Source organism: Scyliorhinus torazame, chromosome 19 (assembly GCF_047496885.1).
Source record: "Scyliorhinus torazame isolate Kashiwa2021f chromosome 19, sScyTor2.1, whole genome shotgun sequence".
Taxonomy (NCBI): Eukaryota; Metazoa; Chordata; class Chondrichthyes; order Carcharhiniformes; family Scyliorhinidae; genus Scyliorhinus; species Scyliorhinus torazame.
Genome location: NC_092725.1, coordinates 145,695,447 through 145,716,939, shown reverse-complemented (window position 1 = coordinate 145,716,939; position 21,493 = coordinate 145,695,447). Strand labels below are relative to the sequence as shown.

Sequence of the window (21,493 nt, the reverse complement as noted above, 5' to 3'; positions counted from 1 at the left end):
AGGTAGGTTCTTTACTCGGAGAGTAGTAAGGTTGTGGAATGCCCTGCCTGCAACAGTAGTGGACTCACCAACACTAAGGACATTCAAATGGTCATTGGATAGACATATGGACGATAAGGGAATAGTGTAGATGGGCTTTAGAGTGGTTTCACAGGTCAGCGCAACATCGAGGGCCAAAGGGCCTGTACTGCGCTGAAATGTTCTATGTTCATCGGGGGGTGGGCATCAGACAACGTCTGTCGATATGTTACGTCCATATGGAGGGGGCGGAGCATCACAAAAGCGACGCCACCCCCGGTTTTGACCGGAATGGGTATTCTCTGGCTGATCGCCGAACGTGATTTCGCCGTCAGTGACGGAAGAATCCCAGTGACAGGAGAATCCCTGCCACGGTACCTCATTTTGAAGGACACCATTGATCAGTGCTATTTTGTTTCTAAATGTTTTCATTTATGCTGTTAAGCATGCCATGTGATGATATCTATGTGAAAAAATCATTGGCCCAGAATTTGGAGAACTCCATCTTTGTAATGACATATTTATGTAGGAAGGGCCCGATTTGCAAACGCAATCAGAAATTCTGGTTGAAACAAGTTGACCTCTACTTATATCACAGCGTAATTATCCACTTATATCACAGCGTAATTATCTACTTATATCACAGCGTAATTATCTACTTATATCACAGCGTAATTATCTACTTATATCACAGCGTAATTATCTACTTATATCACAGCGTAATTATCTACTTATATCACAGCGTAATTATCTACTTATATCACAGCGTAATTATCTACTTATGTCACAGCGTAATTATATACTTATATCACAGCGTAATTATCTACTTATATCACAGCGTAATTATCTACTTATATCACAGCGTAATTATCTACTTATATCACAGCGTAATTATCTACTTATGTCACAGCGTAATTATCTACTTATATCACAGCGTAATTATCTACTTATATCACAGCGTAATTATCTACTTATATCACAGCGTAATTATATACTTATATCACAGCGTAATTATCTACTTATGTCACAGCGTAATTATATACTTATATCACAGCGTAATTATCTACTTATGTCACAGCGTAATTTCCCAAGATATTTGTGCAGCTCCAACCTTTCATCAAAAATATGATTCAGTTAATTTTGATATATCTGCACCCCCTGCCGATGGCAAGTTTGCTGAACTAAACCAACCCGCGATTACTGCTGTCTCCTAGATTGTTAAAGACTGCCGCTGATGGGCTTTGTAATTTTGACACCTATTATTATCTCATCTCCATTAATTACATTCCACTGTGAGTTTAACCTTTAATTAAATACAGCTCTTTCTGGAATCAACCAAATCAATTATTTTAAAAAAACAATTAAATTCTTAGTTCCCAGTCAGTTCCTTTTAAAGTCGGATATATTTTGTTTATATGTAATCAATGTAAGATAAAATATTTACAATCTGGCAACACTGCAGAAGTTGAAATACTTTTTTTATTATTCACAGACAATGCAGCAAATAACCTGAATCCCAAAGGCCCGTTCATTCGTTTATATTAAATGTAGTAAAACTGTATTTTAATTCATTGTGGGTGTAAACAATCTGCATAAACATTGGGCGGGATTCTGCGAAAACAGGCGGGGTGTGCAACTCCGGCGCGAAGGAGAGGCGGGCCGATGGTGCGGAATCCTCCACACCTCCAGGGGCCAGTCCAGCGCCGGAGTGGTTTGCTCCGCGCTGGCCAGCGCAGAAGGGGCTTGGCGCCACGCCAACCGGCGGCGGCCGTTGCGAGTTGGCGCATGCACGGGAGCGCCAGCGTGTGCTGGCGTCACCCGAGCGCATGCGCGGGAGGGATCATCTCCACGTCGGCCATCGCGGACTGTTACAGCGGCTGACGCGGAGGAATAGAGTGCCCCCACGGCACAGGCCCGCCCGTGGATCGGTTGTCTCCGATCGCGGGCCAGGCCACCGTGGGGGCAACCCCAGGGCCAGATCCCCCGCGCCCAAAACCCCAGGGCCAGATCCCCCGCTCCCAAAACGGCGCAAATCAGACGGGCATCGCGCTGCCCCAAAGGTACGGAATGCTCCACATCTTTGGGGGCCGAGCCCCAACCTTGAGGGGCTAGGTTGTCACCGGAGGAATTTCCGCCCCGCCATCTGGCAGATGCCCCCACGGTGGCCTGGCCCGCGATCGGGGCTCAGCGATCCGCGGGCGGGCCTGTGCCGTGGGGGCACACTTTCCCTTCCGCCTCCGCCACGGTCTCCACCATCTCGGAGGCAGAAGAGACTCCCTCCACTGCGCATGCGTGGGAAACTGTCAGCGGCCGCTGACGCTCCCGCGCATGCGCCGCCCGGAGATGTCATTTCCGCGCCAGCTGGCGGGGCAACAAAGGCCGTTTCTGCCAGATGGCGGGGCGGAAATTCCTCCGGTGTCGGCCTAGCCCCTCAAGGTTGGGGCTCGGCCCCCAAAGATGTGGAGCATTCCGTACCTTTGGGGCAGCGCGATACCCGTCTGATTTGCGCCGTTTTGGGCGCCAGTCGGCGGACATCACGCTGTTTCCGGAGAATTTTGCATCTTTTTCCAGTTATTAGTGACATGTGAAAAGTTACTTCCGCTCCGAATATTTACCAAAAACAGCTGACAATGTTTCAGAGTGGCTTTGCTAGTTTAGATAATTCAATATTTTTCTGTATTCTATTGGCATCATTCCAGGGTGTTATGTCCCTTCTGTATTAGCTGTTGTCGCTGTCGAGGGCGATTTGTGAGTGCCTTTCACTGCTGGCACAGCTGAATCGCATTGGCCCGCGGACCAATGATATTTGTTTCATTCGGCGGGCTCACTTCCGCCATCTGGTCATTCCTGTTGTCCTCTCGGTTTTCCGCACCCTTCCTGACTGCGTACCTCCAGGCAGCAAGGACTCCAATCCCGATAAACTTCAATTCTCAGGGGGCGATTCACCCCAAATAAAGAAAGGGAGATAGAAGATCAAATATGTCGGCAAATTTCTGCCTGGAAGAACAAGAGGGCAGTAATAGTCGGAGACTTTAACTACCCCAACATCAACTGGGAATCAAACAATATAAGGGGAACTGAGGGAGAAACATTCATGCAGTGTGTCCAGGAAAATGTTTTCAATCAATTAGTGTCAAACCCAATGAGAGGAGATGCATTTCCAGACCTCGGGCGGGATTGTCCCGCAACTGGCCGGCTGGCCTGACGCCAGCGGAGAATTCACTCCGGCGTCGGGCCATCCGGAAGTTGCAGAATCCTCCAGAGATTTCGGGAATCGCGCCGCGCTGGTCGGCGGCTGATGGCAGCGGCCCCCCCGGCGATTCTCCGGCCCGCGATGGACCGAGTGGCCGCCCGGTGTTTTTGCCGGTCCCGCCGGCGTAAATTAGAGTAGGTCCTTACTTGGCGGCGCGGGGGGCCTCCGGGGTCCTCGGGGGCGGGGGGGGGGGGGGCGCGCGGGGGGATCCGGCCCCGGGAAGTGCCCTCACGGTGGCCTGGTCCGCGATCGGGGCCGACCGATCCACGGGCGGGCCTGCGACGTGGGGGCACTCTATTCCTCCGCGTCGGCTGCTATTCCTCCACAATGGCGACGTGAAGATGAACCCCTCCCCTGCGCATGTGTTGGGATGACGCCAGCACACGCTGGCACTCCCACGCATGCACCAAGTCGTGCCGGCTAACAGAGGCCCTTCGACGTCGGTTGGCATGGCGCCAAGCCCCTTCCCCGCTGGCCGGCCAGATCCAGCGCCGGCCTAGCCACTGAAGGTGCGGAGGATTCACGCCACTCCTCGGCGCCGGGACCCCCACCCCGCTGGGTAGGGGAGAATCTCGCCCCAGATTGTAACGACTCGTCAAGTAAAACAAATTCTCATTGTCCCCACCAAAGCACCCAGCTGTTATTTAGTTGTAACTATAGATAACCAAAGCATCTGAGTGGAATTATTACAGCAGCCGACAGAACTCTCAGTTAAGGGGCGAAATTCTCTGGAAACGGGGCGATGTCCGCCGACTGGCGCCCAAAACGGCGCAAATCAGTCGGGCATCGCGCCGCCCCAAAGGTGCGGAATGCTCCGCATCTTTGGGGGCCGAGCCCCAACCTTAAGCGGCTAGGCAGGCGCCGGACGAACTTCCGCCCCGCCAGCTGGCGGGAAAGGCCTTTGGTGCCCCGCCAGCTGGCGTGGAAATGACATCTCCGGGCGGCACATGCGCGGGAGCGTTAGCGGCCGCTGACGGCATTCCCACGCATGCGCTGTGGAGGGAGTCTCTTCCGCCTCCGCCATGATGGAGACCGTGGCGGAGGCGGAAGGGAAAGAGTGCCCCCACGGCACAGGCCCGCCCGCGGATCAGTGGGCCCCGATCGCGGGCCAGGCCACCGTGGGGGCATCCCCCGGGGCCAGATCGCCCCGCGCCCCCCCCAGGACCCCGGAGCCCGCCCGCGCCGCCTTGTCCCGCCGGTAAGGTAGGTGGTTTAATCTACGCCGGCGGGACAGGCATTTTAGCGGCGGGACGTCGGCCCATCCGGGCTGGAGAATCGCCGGGGGGGGGGGCCCGCCAACCGGCGCGGCGCGATTCCCACCCCCGCCGAATTCACGCCAGCCCCTGGCGATTCTCCGACCCGGCGGGTGGTCGGAGAATTTCACCCCAAGATATGTAAACTAAGGGGGGGATATCAGGGTTAAGAACAGCACCATGTGCAATTACATGAGTTACTGACGATGGTCTGTAACATTAGAAAGGTAGAATTTGCATTAATGTTAATGCTGCATCTTTCACATCCAGACTGATCCAGAGTATTTCAAAGGAAATCCATACATTTTGAAGTCCAATCATTGTTGTTATACAGACAAATGGAGCCAATTTGTACACAAGGCCTCACGAGCAGCAATGAGAGGGGTTTAGGAAATGTGTTTTGATGCTGTTCGTTGAGAGATTAAAGACAAGTTGGCCATGACACTGGAGAATTTCCTTGCTCTTTTTCAAATAGTGACACATTTTACAAACAGCTGAGCAAATAGGGAAAGCTTCAGTTTAACATTTCACCCAAATCTCCAATGACTAACACTCCATCATACTGCAGTGAAGCATCATTCACGGTTAGTGCGGATGTTGCAACTGACCCTAGGTGGCAATGTTTTACCAAATAATATATTCAATTATCTCCTTCCTCATTATACCATCAGACCATAAGAACACAAGATGTGGGAGCAGAATTAGGCCACTCGACCCATCGAGTCTGCTCCGTGTAAGGAATCTCCGGTTTAAACCCCGGTTTTCCCTGTGTATTCCCTTTATTTTCAGTTATTTTGGCTTTAATAATTTTTGTAGCTGGACAAGTAATGGGACCTGCACCTTTAAGATGGACTTCAACTTTAATTTTTAAAAAGGGGAATCCAGAAGAATGTGCTGGCATTGGTGATAACTCATCTTGATGGACTTGGCTGTCTATGAGCTGTTTACTTTTCCGGGCTCATGATGATAGTCTATGCATATTGCTGCTAACTGCTCCAAAATATGCCAAAGACGGGAAGTCTTCATCTGGTTTTATTTTTTGGTTTGATCAAGAAGCTGGAGGACCCAGAGCCCTGATCTCAGACTATGTCTAAAGGTTCAAAGTAAAGATCTTTCTTTGTCTACTGTCAGATTGAAGTGCAAGGACGTCCAGTCCAGCAACAGCTGCAGGCAGGGCCAGTTGTTGAAAGAACCCTCTTTAAATTCTCATGAGGGGAGCTCTGTTTTTCCTCAGTAAAGCTAGAGGACGTTCTGGAGGAATTGGAAACAAATAAGAATTACACAGGCCTGAGGCAAATCTTCTGATGAAGGCCCAGGTTAATAAAAGTGAAAATGACTCCCCAGAGGGAATACTACAGTCTGGGAATTTGGACTGAATGTTCCATCCATAGAATCCTCATTAGCCATCCAACCGTTGGTTCTTAATCACTCCTCATCCTCGAACCAGAGTCAGCTGAAAAACAACTTCAACATCTGAAGCAAGGACACTCGTTTTCCATCTCCCATTAATTCTCTTTTATTTGTCCCCTCCACCTCCCTCTGCGTGTGCTTGTCTTTATATGTGTTTTTGAAGATGGTGGGATGGTAAGAATTGCGGGGGGGGGGGGGGGGGGGGTGTGCAATGCCGTAGTGGTAATGTTGCTGGACCAGTAATTGAGGGACCCAGGATAATGCTCTGAGGACCAGGGTTCAAATCCCACCACTGCAGATGGTGAAATTGGAATTAAAAGTCCAATGATGACCATAAAACTATTGTCGATTGTCATAAAAACCCATCTAGTTCACTAATGTCCTTTAGGGAAGGAAATCTGCCGTCCTTACCCGGTCTGGCCTACACGTGACTCCAGATCCACAGCAATGTGGTTTTCCCTGAAATGCCCTCAGTGATGGGCAATAAATGCTGGACTAATCAGCGACGCACGCATCCCATGAATGACTAAAAAAAAGATTAGCTGGCCATTATTCCTTTATAATTATTGCCTTGTCTCTATTGTTGTTAAAAATAAAGAATCTGACGCCTGTAAGTCACTGGAGCAGTCAAGGGCCAAAGATCTCAGAAACTTTACACAGATTATTGGGTAATTCACTTGTGTTGGTGACGAATGTGATATAAAATAGTTACTTTAGAGATATTAGTTACTGTAATGTAGAGATAGGCCAGTCTCATCCTGGTGAGTTCACAGACAAAGGATTTCAGACCGCATGGCAAAGCAAGGAGGAGGTGTGTCCACCAAAGGAGGAGAAAAGGATGCTGGGTAATAGGGGGCCAGAGGAAGGGATTGGAAGTGAGCCAATTAGGATGTATCAACAGGTCAGGAGGGATATGGGATGACCTATGGGCATCGTGTATGTGAAACTTGATGCCATTTGTGTTATTAGTAGCGATCCCTTTGTCCTACAGACTCACTTGATTCCGGAGGTACAGAAAGCAAGATGTGTTTTGTACCGCTGTGAACTGAGACAGACTTGCAAGTCAAATAAAATAACTAATGCTGTACCTGCAAATCCATCTCGACTTTTATTGAGGCCAGACTGACGGGTAAAGAAATGTAATGTTTAGTCATTGGGACTCCGGGGCGTGTGGGGCTGGAATTGACCACCACTAGCCCAGACTGTTGTGAATCCACCACTCAATGAGATCATGGCTGATCTGATATAATCCTCAAATTCACTTTACCACCTTGTCCCCATAACCCTTGATGCTCTTACTGATTAAAAATCTGTTTATCTGAGCTTTTTTCGAATACATTTTTTCTTTTTTTCAATACATTTAGAGTACCCAATTATTTTTCTCCAATTAATAGCACTGCGGCCTCACGCGCCGAGGTCCCAGGTTCGATCCCAGCTCTGGGTCACTGTCCGTGTGGAGTTTGCACATTCTCCCCGTGTCTGCGTGGGTTTCGCCCTCACAACCCAAAGATGTGCAGGGCAGGAGGATTGGCCACGCTAAATTGCCCCTTAATTGGAAAAAATGAATTGGGTACTCTAAATTTATTTTTATAAAAAAAGAAATTCTCCAATTAAGGGGCAATTTAGCGTGGCCAGTCCCCACCCTGAAAATCTTTGCATTGTGGGATGAGACCCATGCAGGCACGGGGAGAATGTGCAAACTCCACACGGACAGTGACCCGGGATCTATCTGAACTTTGATCATTCTTAACGACCTGGTCTCTCCAGCTCTCTGCGGCACAGAATTCAACAGATTTACTCCCCTCTGAGAGAAGAAATTCCTCCACATCTCTGTTTGAAATGTGCGGTCCCTTACCCTGAGATTCTGCCCTCAGGTCCTAGACTCTCCCACAGGGGTAACCAATCTCTCAGCATCAACACTGTCAAGTCCCCTGAGAATCCGCTATGTCTCAATAAGGTTGCTTCTCATTCTTCTAAACTCCAACGAGTCCAATCTACTCAATCTCTCCTCATAAGAAAATCCCTCTGTTTTAACCCGCACAGAGATCACGGGTGTGGGCAATTAGGTTCCCCATGACCTTGGCAGAAATGACGGCCCTCCCCCTTAACAAGGGAAGACTGACTCTTCTACAAACCCCGGCCCAGGTGTGGGCTGGTGCGTGAAAACCCTTCAGGTAGTGGAGTGGATATTGGGTGTATGATTAAACCTTTCTTTTTGCCTCCAAACATTTGTTTCTCATGGTGACTCTGCTCAGATCCAACACTGGCGCTGAGGATAAACCGGAGCTGCTGACGGGGCAAGCTTCTTCCCACTCGGACCACTTTGCAGAGGCCTCAGGAGGCCAGTTGACCAACGGCAGACCTGCCACACATTGGGAAGTTAGAAACCTTTGAAGGAGGTTTCGAATTCTCCGGCGTCGTTTTTTTGGCGGTCGGGGCCGTTGGCAGCGGCCCCCCCTAGCGATTCATTGCTCCGCAATGGGCCGGGGGCTGCCTGTTTTCGGCCTGTCCCACCGGCGTAAATTACACAAGCAAGGTTCTTACCGGCGGGACCTGGCTCTGCGGGCGGCCTGCGGAGTCCTCGGGGGGGTGGGTGGGGGGGGGGGCGGTGGGCGGCGCGGGAGGATCTAGCCCCAGGGGGCACCCATGGTGGCCTGGCCCACGATCGGGGCCCACCGATCTCTGGGCGGGCATGTGCCGTGGGGGCACTCTTTCCCCCTGCGTGGCCGCTGTAAAGCTCCGCCATCGCCGGCGCAGAGAAGAAACCCACTGCGCATGCACAGGAATCGCGCCAGCGGTTCTGGGAACACGCTGGCGCTCCTGCGCATGCGCCGCCGGTTGCCGTGGCGCCAATCACTCCAGCTTTGGCCTAGCCCCCGAAGGTGCGGAGGATTCCGCACCCTCCGAATGGCCCGCCGCAGGAGTGGTTCACGCCGCTCTTTGGCGCCAGTACGGCCCACCCGCCGAATACCGGAGAATCCTGCCCACGGTCTTTCGATATTTTGGTTCTGTTAGTGGATGGGCACTTCAACCCCAAGCCACCCAAACCAAAGGGGGGTCTGTGACTGAGTTTATGGCTCGCCAAAGGAAGCTGAGTTTTGTGACTTTGGGGCATCCTTGTCAGAAACATTGCGAGACAGGCTGGTTTGCGGGATCCGTGATGCGGTGACCCAAAGAAAGCTACTGTCCAAACCGCGCTTGGACCTGCAGAGAGGCATCAGAATCACCATATCCTGTGAGAACTCACCGTCTCGCCAGGCGCAACCGCCCTCTCCGGGAGCAGACGTATTATTTGGACGAGGATGTTGACAACTACCAACAATTGACTACCAAAGGTGGCGCCGATGTGAAACACTCTCCGTATAAACGGCCACCCGATTCAGATGGAGTTAGTTAACGGGGCTGCCATCTCTGTCGTCAACCGGGCTCCAAACACTGATCTCACAGGACATGGACACAAGTTTAGCTACATATACAGGGGAATTGTTGGCCATTGCCAGTGTCTCAGTGGTCCCCATAGAATACGGGCAGTGGTCCGCTAGTTTGCCCCTGGTTGTGGTGCACAGCAGTGGCCCTAGTCTGCTGGGACATGATTGGTTGAAGCACCTCCACCTTGACTGGCCACAGATTTGCCAAATGCTCCCAGATGGACTGGATGGGCGGGAAGCCATATGTTCCCGGACGTTTTCCAGGAAGGTTTCGGCACTATACAGGGGGGCCACGACCAGAATCTGTGCTGACCAGTTAGCACAGCCGCACTATTTCCATTCCCAACTGGTTCCATATGCCCTGCGGCCAAAAGGAGATGCTGAGCTCGACCAGTTGGAGTATTAGGCACAACCCGCCCTGTACAGTTCACAAATTGGGCAGCACCAGTCGTGCCCGTGCTGAAACCAATTGCTCCATATGCCTTTGTGGGGACTACAAGATGAAAAACTGGATTTCCTGTTTAGACTGCTACCCCATCCCGCATATAGAGGACCTCTATGTGAGGGTCAGCGGAGGCTGTGCCTTCATGAAGCTCGATATAAGTCACGCTTACCTCCAGCTGGTTTTGGACCCAGGATCCAGGAGTTTTGTGACAGTGAATACACACCGCAGGTTGTAGGAGCATAGCCAGTGCCTTTCAGGGTATCATCGGCCAGCGCTATATTCCACCGCGTCTTCGAGTACATATTACAGGGTTTACCGAATATTGCGATCTATCTCGAAGATTTGCTGTTTACTGGGTCGACGGACCAGGAACACTTACGGAACCTCGGTAAGATGCTCCGACGCTTTGTGGCCACTGCAATGCAATTTTGAAGGGAGAAGTGTGTATTCCAGGCCAAGGACTTGCTCCACCTTGGTTCCCTTCCTGACCATGACGGCCTTAGCTCAGTCGAGGACAAAGTACGGCCGATCCAACAGGACCTCGTTCCAAATGGACCAATGAAGCTGCGCTCTTTTTTTAGGGCTCATAAATTATTACAGGAAATTTATCCCGAACTTTGTGACGCTGCTGAAGCCCTAAAACCGACTGCTAAAGAGCTGCCATGGGATGTGTCAACTGCATTGGGCTTTTGCGGAGATGAAGAATCAACTCTCATCCTCACGGTTACTGATCTATTTCGACCTGGCCAAGGCACTGATGCCCACCTTCAATGGCTCGCCTAATGGCATCAGGGTGGTTTGGCCACCAAATCGATGACCGCACAGAACTGCCCACTGCACTCGCTTTTCAGATGCTTGCTGCGGTTGAGTGTAATTCATCCCAGACGCCCAGCCCCACCCGGTCTTGAACGGGTTGGCCAAACGGACGACCCAGACTTTCAAGCGGGCGGTGCAGAAGCAGACCACGGGTGAGATGCAAGTGATCCGTTTCTTTTCTTGGTCTAGCGTCACGTGGCACGCCATGATGGGGGTGGCATACTAATGGAGTGACGCCTGTGCACGCGCTTGAGCTTGGTATTGCCGGACATTGGTGGGAAGGTCCGCAGGGAACAGGCTCGGTCCGAAGTGGGTTTAGGCTGGCGAGCGCCCTGCAATGTTTTTAGCCGGGTGAATCGGTGCATGTCAGGAGTTATGGTGACGGAGCTGCATGGATTCCGGGCAGGGTGCTTACCCAGACGGGACCAATCTCCTGTATGGTCTGGGTACAAGGCCGTGAATCAAACAGACACGTGGACCACCTCCGCAGTTGCGTTCCAGCACTGACTGACCCACTTCCCATGTCCCAGTTCCACTGATCCCGTCTCCCCACCATTACAGCAGGCACCACCCCGGCAGGTTCCGGACTCCCAGGGCTCGGAGATGATGGATTCAGCAATCTCGGACCCTGACTCCAAGATGGAAACGTAGCCGTCAGGGTTTACCAAGACCAGGGTGCAAGTGCAGGCGTGACGACACCGGTACTGCCTTGACGGTCTGCTCGGAAGCGATGGTACCCCGTGCGGTGCACACTGCCGGACCCCGCACGGACAACGCCCATGGTCCAGCCCCGGGCAAAGAGGACCAGGGTCCCTATCAGATGGACGGCGTTCAGGACTTAGCAGGGAAGGAGTGTTAGAACCGTCACAGAGGTCACGGTGTGTGGACTGTTAGGTTCCTCCTGACCTCAGCAGAATATGAACATTCCTGTTAAAGGGGCGGGACTTTCCCTGAACAAGGGAAGCCTGATCCGTATAAAAACCCCGGTCTGGATGCGGTCCAGGGCAGGAGTACCCTTCGGGGAGTAGAGTGGGCATTGTATGATTAAACCTTGATTTTTGCCTCCAAACATTTGTTCCTTGTGGTCACTCTGCTGAGATCCAACACCCTCCATTCTGGGATCAACTGAGTGAACCTTCTCTGGACTGCCTCCAATTCCCTGAGATAAGTGATCCAAAGCTGACCACAGTATTCCAGGCTTGTTCTAACCAGTGCCTTGTATAGTTTTCCCAAGATTCCCTATTTGTGTACTCCATTCCCTTTGAAATAAAGGCCAACATTGCATTTGCCTTCCCTATTACCTGTTTAACTTGCTGCTAGCTTTGTGACTTCTGCTTGAGGACCCCCCCCAACCCCTCTGAGCTGTAACTTTCTGCAGTCTTTCTCCATTTTAAAATAATTCAGCTCTTTTATTTTTCTGCCAAGTTTTTGTCCACTCCCCTAGCCTGTCTAGATCCCTCTGTAGACTCTGTCATCCTCATCACTCGCCTTCCCACCTATTTTTGTATCACCAGCAAACTTGGCAATAGTGCATTCACTTCCCTCGCTAACGTCATTAATATCTATTGTGACCCCAGCACTGATCCCTGTGACACTCCACTAATTACAGGTCCCCATCCTGAAAATGCTCCTCTTATCCAAACTTTGTCTTCTTTCGTGCAGTGGGTTAGCACTGCTGCCTCACGGCACCGAGGTCCCAGGTTCAATCCCGGCTCTGGGTCACTGTCCGTGTGGAGTTTGCACATTCTCCCCATGTTTACGTGGGTTTCGCCCCCACAACCCAAACATGTGCAGGGTAGGTGGATTGGCCACGCTAAATTGCCCCTTAATTGGAAAAATTAATTGGGTACTCTAAATTTATAAAAAATAAACTTTGTCTTCTTTCAGTGAGTCAATCCTTTATCTATGCTAATATACTAATCCCAACACCATGGTGCCTTATCGAACCCGCTCCTGATTTTCTGCTCGCATTTTTCAATATCGTTTTCCCTCATTTCCATTTTTTATTCACCACTGTCTTTCATAAGAACATAAGAACTAGGAGCAGGAGTCGGCCATCTGGCCCCTCGAGCCTGCTCCACCATTCAATGAGATATTGGCTGATCTTTTGTGGACTCAGCTCCACTTTCCGGCCCGAACACCATAACCCTTAATCCCTTTATTCTTCAAAAAACTATCTATCTTTATCTTAAAAACATTTAATGAAGGAGCCTCTACTGCTTCACTGAGCAAGGAATTCCATAGATTCACAACCCTTTGGGTGAAGAAGTTCCTCCTAAACTCAGTCCTAAATCTACTTCCCCTTATTTTGAGGCTATGCCCCCTAGTTCTGCTTTCACCCGCCAGTGGAAACAACCTGCCCGCATCTATCCTATCTATTCCCTTCACAATTTTATATGTTTCTATAAGATCCCCCCTCATCCTTCTAAATTCCAACGAGTACAGTCCCAGCCTACTCAACCTCTCCTCGTAATCCAACCCCTTCAGCTCTGGGATTAACCTAGTGAATCTCCTCTGCACACCCTCCAGTGCCAGTACGTCCTTTCTCAAGTAAGGAGACCAAAACTGAACACAATACTCCAGGTGTGGCCTCACTAACACCTTATACAATTGCAGCAGAACCTCCCTAGTCTTAAACTCCATCCCTCTAGCAATGAAGGACAAAATTCCATTTGCCTTCTTAATCACCTGTTGCACCTGAAAACCAACTTTTTGCGACTCATGCACTAGCACACCCAGGTCTCCCATTAGCTGTTGAAACAAATGATGTGGAGATGCCGGCATTGGACTGGGGTGGGCACAGTACAGTGCAGGATTCCCGACCCCCCGCCGGGTCGGAGAATCGTAAGGGGCTGGTGTCAATCCCGCGTGGCACCAAAGGCCTTCCACGCCAGTCGGCGGCGCGCCAACCACTCCGGCGCGGGCCTAGCCCCTCACGGTGAGGGTTTCTCCGCACCTTTGGGGCGGCCCGACGCCGGAGTGGTTCCCGCCACTCCATCCAGCCGGGACCCCCTGTCTCGCGGGGTAGGGGAGAATTCCGGCCAAGAAGTCTGCCAACACCAGGTTAAAGTCCAACAGGTTTGTTTCGAATCTCTAGCTTTCGGAGCGCTGCTCCTTCCTCAGGTGAATGAGGTGAAAGAAATGAAGATGAATTGAGGGAAATGCTGAGAGCCACTGACTGCAATCGCAGCCCACAGGAGGTCACAGTCCGAAATCAGGATGGAGGTCGCAATGCCCCTTGTAGCTGAGTCAAGAGACTTGACAACTGTGGAGGGTCCTCGGATGCTGCCATGTTACATCACAAATAGGAGAACTAATGGTGTAGCTAGTGTTCTAGCAATACAATAATATAACTGCATAATTTGTTTATTGCGTTTCATAGGGAAGCTAGATTTCTCTCTGAGGGGATAACCTGGAAGTTTCCCCCCCCCTCCCCGCCCAGGTAAGACAAATTAAAGTGTGTTGAAGTTTGAACATAAGAGGTGGGATTTCTGAGGCTTTTCCCATTCATACAATATATTGATTTTGGTTCAAATGAGTGGGGACCTCTTTATTTAAGTTTTTCTATGCAGCTCGCCACAGTCAGAATGGCATTTGATATCCCATCTCTCTTCTCTTTCAGATTGAAATGCTGGAACACAAATATGGAGGCCATTTGGTATCCCGCAGGGCTGCCTGCACCATCCAGACAGCTTTCCGGCAGTATCAGCTCAGCAAGAACTTCGAAAAGATTCGGAATTCCTTGCTGGAAAGCCGCATGCCCAGGCGTATTTCTCTGCGGAAGGTCAGGTTACAGAATGCCGAGAGTTTAATGGAAGGGTATAACTTTGCAGGAATCCCCCTGGTACGCTCACCATCCTTGCCTGCAAGCATCAGCGGGGCTCTGACTGAGCTCGAGGACTCCTTCACAGAGCAGGTTAAATCACTGGCTAAGTCAATCGATGATGCTCTCAGCTCATGGAGTTTAAAGACAATGTGTTCACTGCAAGATGGCAGCAGTTACCAATTCACAGAGACTTTCAGCAGCGCCTCAATGCAGGACGGAGCAGGGGGTGAGATGGGGAGACCAGGACAAGAAAGCAGTGATGACCAGCTGGAAGATGGCCTTGCAAGAAGTGGAAGCACACTTATGATGGCCTTCAGAGATGTCACCTTCCACATTGAGAACAAAAACATGTCAGTTTCTTCACTGCTGGAATCTGCATCCGTTGCCATGGCAAACTGTGAGAATGCTACGTCAGAATCTGAGCAGAATGTTGTGGTTGCAAAAGACATTCAGGGCGTAGGGGAGGAGGAGGACATCGGCTCCCAGAATTCTTCTTCAGAAAAGGAACAGATGATCATTCAAAACAATTGTCCTTTCACGGAACTGAATGTCAATATCAACTCAAACGGGGTGGGGGGAAAATTAGTGGGGCAGGGTCAGATGGCAATGCAGGAGATCCAGATTGATCATAACAATGGGATCATGCAGGACCATCAGTTGGAATCTAATCGCTTGGACAATGCAGAGCAGCTCAGCAGCAGTACAACATCTATCTCGGCTAAGTCTCCATCAGAGGTCTCTTCAAAGGAGGCGTTACACGCTATGATACTGAGCATGCCCAGGTACCACTGTGAGAACCCAAGCAGCTGTAAGTCACCCACCCTCTCGACTGACACCATCCGCAAACGCCTCTACCGAATCGGCCTCAATCTTTTCAACGTGTAAGTAAACAGCAACATCAATATGCAAGGTTCGATTGAGTGAAGGAAATGATTAATAATATTGTCCAAATGTGAGGCTCTCCTCCAGGGTAAGGTATCTAAAACCTCCTGAATTAGCAAAACTGCCTAAAGAATTGAGGTTTGTAAGATTTGTACTTTGTTAGAAACTCTGATTGAATGTATGCCTCTGAAATCTGCATGGACTTTCTGACACACTCGGGTCAGACAAAGGTGAAGCGTGAAGCCTGGGAAATAGCCTGAAATCAGTTGAAGCCCCGCGATTGGTTAATCAACAGGCTGTAGGACCCAGGGTCTCTCTGACTGACTGCCTGATTTGGCTCCTGTTTCCTCCATACCTCCCCTCTGCTATGGAAGATGCCTGTGACATGCCTATGGAAGCATTGGGTATTCGGCAAGGTTGGAGGAACTCCAGTGATCTTTGTGCTCTGGTGGTGTCAATCCTGGTGAGCAGTGATCCCGGATGTCACCCCTGAGCATTGTCAACTGTCTGCTCTTTTTCTGCTTTTTTTTTCTTTTTAACCTTCATAATTTTTCCATGTTTAATGCAGCTGTGAAAATGTTATATACATTATTATCTTTATAAGATTTAATATTGATGACAGGGTCTGATTGTACTGGGCATTGTCTTATTCTCATCTATATTTTTCTGGTAGTTTTATTGCGATAAAATGGCCGTATCTTATTTTTCCTCACTTAATTTAGCATAATTTTGTGACAATCCCCAAGATAAACATGGAATATGGAATGATACCATTGAATTTCCGTTTGGTTGGATACACCATTGAATTCTTCTTTAATGAATATTTATATTGGTTCCTCTAAGTTGCCTCTGTTTACGGTATATATAGTTTACAGGTATTAACAAATGTCGGCAGACATTGTTCTAGTGATGCCTTGAGGTGATGCCATGGTTACAAAGGCTGAAAGACACCAGTATGTGTATATCTTGTCTTACAACATCGAAGAATTGTAAATAACCTGGCAGAGCACTTTTATGCTTTGTTACTATTTGATGCGCGATCAATTGCACAAAGACGCAGATTGGGGACAACTGTGTCTTTATTACAGTCAGATGTGTGGCCTCTGCTGCAGCTGGTGAAATGGCAGGGCACTGGAGGTCATGCATATTTATACAGTTCTCCGTGGGCGGAGCCAGCTGGCAGGAGCTACCGGCGAACCTGTAGTGCAGGTCCTACCTTACATCTCCTAATACAGTGGATCACCACATTCACCCCCTGTTAAAAATGAGTCCGGCGGGGGCGACGTGAAACGATATACAATTAGTGCAATTATGTACAGTGGTAGGGAAAGAAAAGTCCATGTTGACGGTCCGGAGTCCGTCAAAGGTTCAGCCGGTCCGGTGCTTTGGTGCTTCATTGGGAGCGGCGTAACGGTGGCGGCGAAGTCGGTGCTGGCGGTGGTGGAGGTGGCACCGATGGCGGTGGAGGCGGTGCTGGCAGTGGTGGAGGTGGCACCGATGGCGGTGGTGGCGGTGCTGATGCTGGCCAGTCATCGGGGAACTCCGGGAGCATGCCGAAGTCCTCTTCGCCCTCTTGTGCGGAAAAGGGGGGAGGGGTGTGTGGTCTGGTGGGGTCAATGTTGGCGGCACGGTGGGAGGGGGGTGGCGCATGGGTGGGGGTGTGTGTTGGGGTGGAACCTGACGGTGCCAGGTCCCTGAGTGAGACAGTATCTTGGCGGCCGCCGGGGAACTCAACGTAGGCATATTGAGGGTTGGCGCGGAGCAGGTGAACCCTGTCCACCAAGGGGTCCACCTTGTGGAGTCGGACGTGCCTACGGAGAAGGACCGGTCCTGGAGCTGCGAGCCAAGTCGGGAGCGACACCCCGGATGTGGACTTCCTGGGGAAGGTAAAAACACGTTCATGGGGTGTGTTATTAGTGGCGGTGCACAATAGTGACCGGATGGAGTGTAGAGCGTCAGGCTGGGAGGTTCCTGGACCGTAGGGCCAGCTGGACAGCCCTCCAAACCGTCCCATTCTACTTGCCCATTTCCCCAGGGGTTGTAGCTGGTCGTCCTGCTGGAGGCTACACCCCTGATGAGCAGGAACTGACGCAGCTCATCGCTCATGAATGAGGATCCCCTGTCACTGTAGATGTAGGCGGTGAAACCGAACAGAGCGAAAATGGTGCTGAGGGCCTTGATGACGGTGGCAGACGTCATATCGGGGCATGGGAAGGCGAAGGGGAATCTGGAGTACTCATCGACCACACTGAGAATGTATGTGTTATGGTTGGTGGAGGGGAGGGGCCCTTTGAAATCCACGCTGAGGCATTCAAAGGGGCGGGAAGCCTTCACCAGGCGCGCACGGTCTGGCCGGTAGAAGTGCGGTTTGCACTCCGCACAGACCTGGCAGTCCCTGGTGACTGTCCTTACGTCCTCGACGGAGTAGGCCAGATTGCGAGCTTTGACCAGATGGTACAATCGAGTGACCCCTGGGTGACAAAGACTGTCGTGTAGGGCCCGGAGTTGGTCCACCTGTGCGCTGGCACATGTACCTCGGGAGAGGGCGCCTGGGGGCTCGTTGAGTTTGTCGGGGCGATACAAAATCTTGTAATTATAGGTGGAGAGCTCGATTTTCCACCGCAAGATGTTATCATTTTTGATCTTGCCCCGCTGTGTGTTATTGAACATGAAGGCTACCGACCGTTGGTCCGTAAGGAGAGTGAATCTCTTACCGGCCAGGTATTGCCTCCAATGCCGCACAGCTTCAACGATAGCTTGGGCCTCCTTTTCGACGGATGTGTGTCGAATTTCAGAGTCATGAAGGGTGAGGGAAAAGAATGTCACGGGTCTGCCTGCCTGGTTTAGAGTGGCGGCAAGGGCGACGTCTGAAGCGTCGATTTCTACTTGGAAAGGCAGTGACTCGTCCACTGCGCGCATCCCGGCCTTGGCGATGTCTGCTCTGATGCGGGCGAAAGCGTGTTGTGCCTCGGCCGCGAGGGGGAATTGGGTGGACTGAATGAGTGGCCGGCCCTTGTCCGCATAGTTTGGGACCCACTGGGCGTAGTATGAAAAGAACCCCAGGCAGCGTTTGAGGGCTTTGGGGCAGTGGGGGAGGGGAAGTTCCATGAGGGGGCGCATGCGCTCGGGGTCGGGCCCGAGAAGTCCGTTTTGGACTACATAGCCGAGAATGGCTAACCGGGTCGTGCTGAACACACACTTCTCTTTGTTGTAGGTCAGGTTGAGAAGGGTGGCAGTGCGGAGGAATTTATCGAGGTTGGCATCGTGGTCCTGCTGGTCATGGCCGCAGATGGTGACATTATCTAAGTACGGAAAGGTGGCCCGCAAACCGTACTGGTCGACCATTCGGTCCATCTCACTTTGGAAAACTGAGACCCCGTTTGTGACACCGAAAGGGACCCTAAGGAAGTGGTAGAGGCGACCATCCGCCTCGAAGGCCGTGTATGGCCGGTCCGACTTCCGGATGGGGAGCTGGTGGTAGGCGGATTTCAGGTCAATTGTTGAGAAGACCCGGTACTGCGCAATCTGATTGACCATATCAGATATGCGTGGGAGGGGGTACGCGTCGAGCTGTCTGTACCAATTGATGGTCTGGCTGTAGTCCACGACCATCCTGTGTTTGTCCCCAGTTTTAACCACTACCACTTGGGCTCTCCAGGGGCTGTTGCTGGCCTCGATAATACCCTCCTTAAGCAGCCGCAGGACTTCAGACCTGATGAAGGTCTTGTCCTGGGTGCTGTACCGTTTGCTCCTGGTGGCAACGGGCTTGCAATCCGCAGTTAGATTGGCAAAAAAGGAGGGGGGATCGACCTTGAGGGTCGCGAGGCCGCAAACGGTAAGGGGGGGGGGGTAAGGCCGAATTTGAGGGTGAGGCTCTGGAGATTGCACTGGAAGTCCAGGCCCAACAGGAGTGCAGCGCAGAGATTAGGAAGGACATAGAGGCAGAAGGTACTAAATTCTATGCCCTGGACCGTGAGGGTGACTGTACAAAAGCCTCGGATCAGGACGGAGTGGGATCCGGAGTCTAGGGAGATCCTTTGATTGGCAGGGTGGACCGCGAGGGAGCAACGCCTTACCATATCTGGGTGTATGAAGCTTTCGGTGCTCCCGGAGTCCAGCAGGCACGAGGTCGTGTGGCCGATTATTTTCACCGTCGTCGACGCGGTGGCCAGGTTGTGCGGGCAAGATTGGTCCAGCGTCATCGAAGCGAGCTGTGGGTAGCCGTCGGATGCTTCGGGTGGCGAGCGTGTGCGGTTCCGATGTCGGGATGTCCGGAGACCCTGTGGGGGACAAGATAGCGGCGCCCCTGGTGCGCACATTGCGGGGTCGGGACAAGATGGCGGCACCCATTGTAAGTCTGGCGTGGGGGAGGGGGCGATAGCGGGCGCGATCGCAGCGACTGCGCGGGCCTGGCACACAGCCGCGAAGTGGCCCTTTTTACTGCAGGATTTACAAACTGCAGTGCGGGCCGGGCAGTGTTGGCGGGGCTGCTTCTGCTGACCACAGAAGTAGCAGCGGGGACCCCCGGGGTGCGTGGATCGGCGTGCGGCGCAGGCGTATTGCGAAGGCAGGGCCCCGGCTGAGGAGGTTGTCGGCGGGGTCCAGGAGGGGTAGGAAGGGGTAGAAGGATGGGCAGGGCGGCGGGATAGGTAAGATTGCACATTACAGGATGTGACTGTCATGGAGAGCGCCAAGGTTTTCGTCTCCGCCAGTTCGAGCGTGGCCCCTTCCAGCAATCGTTCTCGGATGCGGTCCGACGCAATCCCCGTCATGAAGGCATCGCGCACGAGGAGATTCGCGTGTTCGGCGGCCGTGACGGCCTGACAGTCACAGTCCCGGACAAGTGGAATTAGGGCCCGCCAGAAGTCTTCGATGGACTCACCAGGTAGTTGCGAGCGGGTGGCGAGTACATGCCTGGCGAAGAGCGTGTTCACCTTCTGCGCGTAGTGTTCCTTAAGGAGTTCCATTGCTTTCGTGTAATTCGTGGCGTCTTGGATCAACGGGAACACGCTGGAGCTCAGTCGGAGTACAGGACGTTTATCTTCTGAGCCTCCGTTGGCGCGGGGTCTGCAGCGTTTATGTAGGCCTCAAAACATGCCAGCCAGTGAGCAAAGTCTTTCCTGGCGTCGGGCGAATGCAGATCCAGCTGCAGGCGATCGGGCTTAATTCTGATATCCATTCTGTGGAAAATCTGACTGTAATAAATTGATGCACGATCAATTGCACAAAGACGCAGATTGGGTATAACTGTGGCTTTATTACAGTCAGATGCGTGGCCTCCTGCTGCAGCTGGCGAAATGGCAGGGCACTGGAGGTCATACATATTTATACAGTTCTCCGTGGGCGGAGCCAGCCGGCAGGAGCTACCGGCGAACCTGTAGTGCAGGTCCGACCTTACACCCCCTAATACAGTGGTTCACCACAGTATTCTAAAAAAAACCTCATATATGAATCCCGAGTCGGTGAATTGCTTGCATCTCTTTGATAGAGCAGTGGGACTCTGATTGGAGATAAACTATTGCTGTCAGATCTGAAAGTGAGATTGGATGGACAAAATTCCTCATCCTGTTCTGCCATAAATCCCAAGTACAATAAAGCACAAAATGACTCGAGGCGATATTTTAAAGTATCCAATTTTGGTCATAACATCACAGAAGTGCATATGTTGGACCACAAGACGTGTAACCATTTCAAATTGCCCGACCTGCTGAGCATTTCCAGAAAGTTTTCTATCTGCTTGTAAGGAGCTATTGTAAACTAACCTCCAGTTTAATTAAATGGTGATAAAATGAAAGAAGATGCACTTTTTGTATCAAGCGTTGACTGAATATTCCGCAGTGCACACTGAAGGTGTGACTGAATCTGAGCATTGTGTCTATACTGACACTAACATGTTAGTGTGCGATTACCCTGCTCTGCAGCAGGCTACATGGAAATTCTGAGGTGACTTGTTTGAGGCAAATCAGAATAACTTTAAACCAATGCACAAATTATAAAAATGTTTTGCACAATTTTCCACCTACTGAAGTTGATGAGAGAGAGGAATATGTGATCATTGCGCTGACAATTGTGATACCTGTCCACGCCCGGGAAATGTCCCCAAACTGGTTTTATCTTGTATTATACTAAACCTCCATTATTCACTGCTAATAGACTGTCACC

At 51.3% G+C, this 21,493-nt stretch overlaps 1 protein-coding gene across 3 annotated transcripts in view; it reads left to right on the top strand.

Annotated features, from left to right (window-relative positions):
- Window positions 1-21,493, top strand: part of iqsec3a (IQ motif and Sec7 domain ArfGEF 3a) — a 738,133-nt gene that overhangs the window by 480,605 nt on the left and 236,035 nt on the right. For all 3 annotated transcript variants that reach the window (XM_072485388.1, XM_072485387.1, XM_072485389.1), the window contains exon 4: window positions 14,246-15,330. In XM_072485388.1, coding sequence (XP_072341489.1) covers window positions 14,246-15,330 — 1,085 coding nt within the window. The remainder of the gene's footprint in view (window positions 1-14,245; window positions 15,331-21,493) is intronic.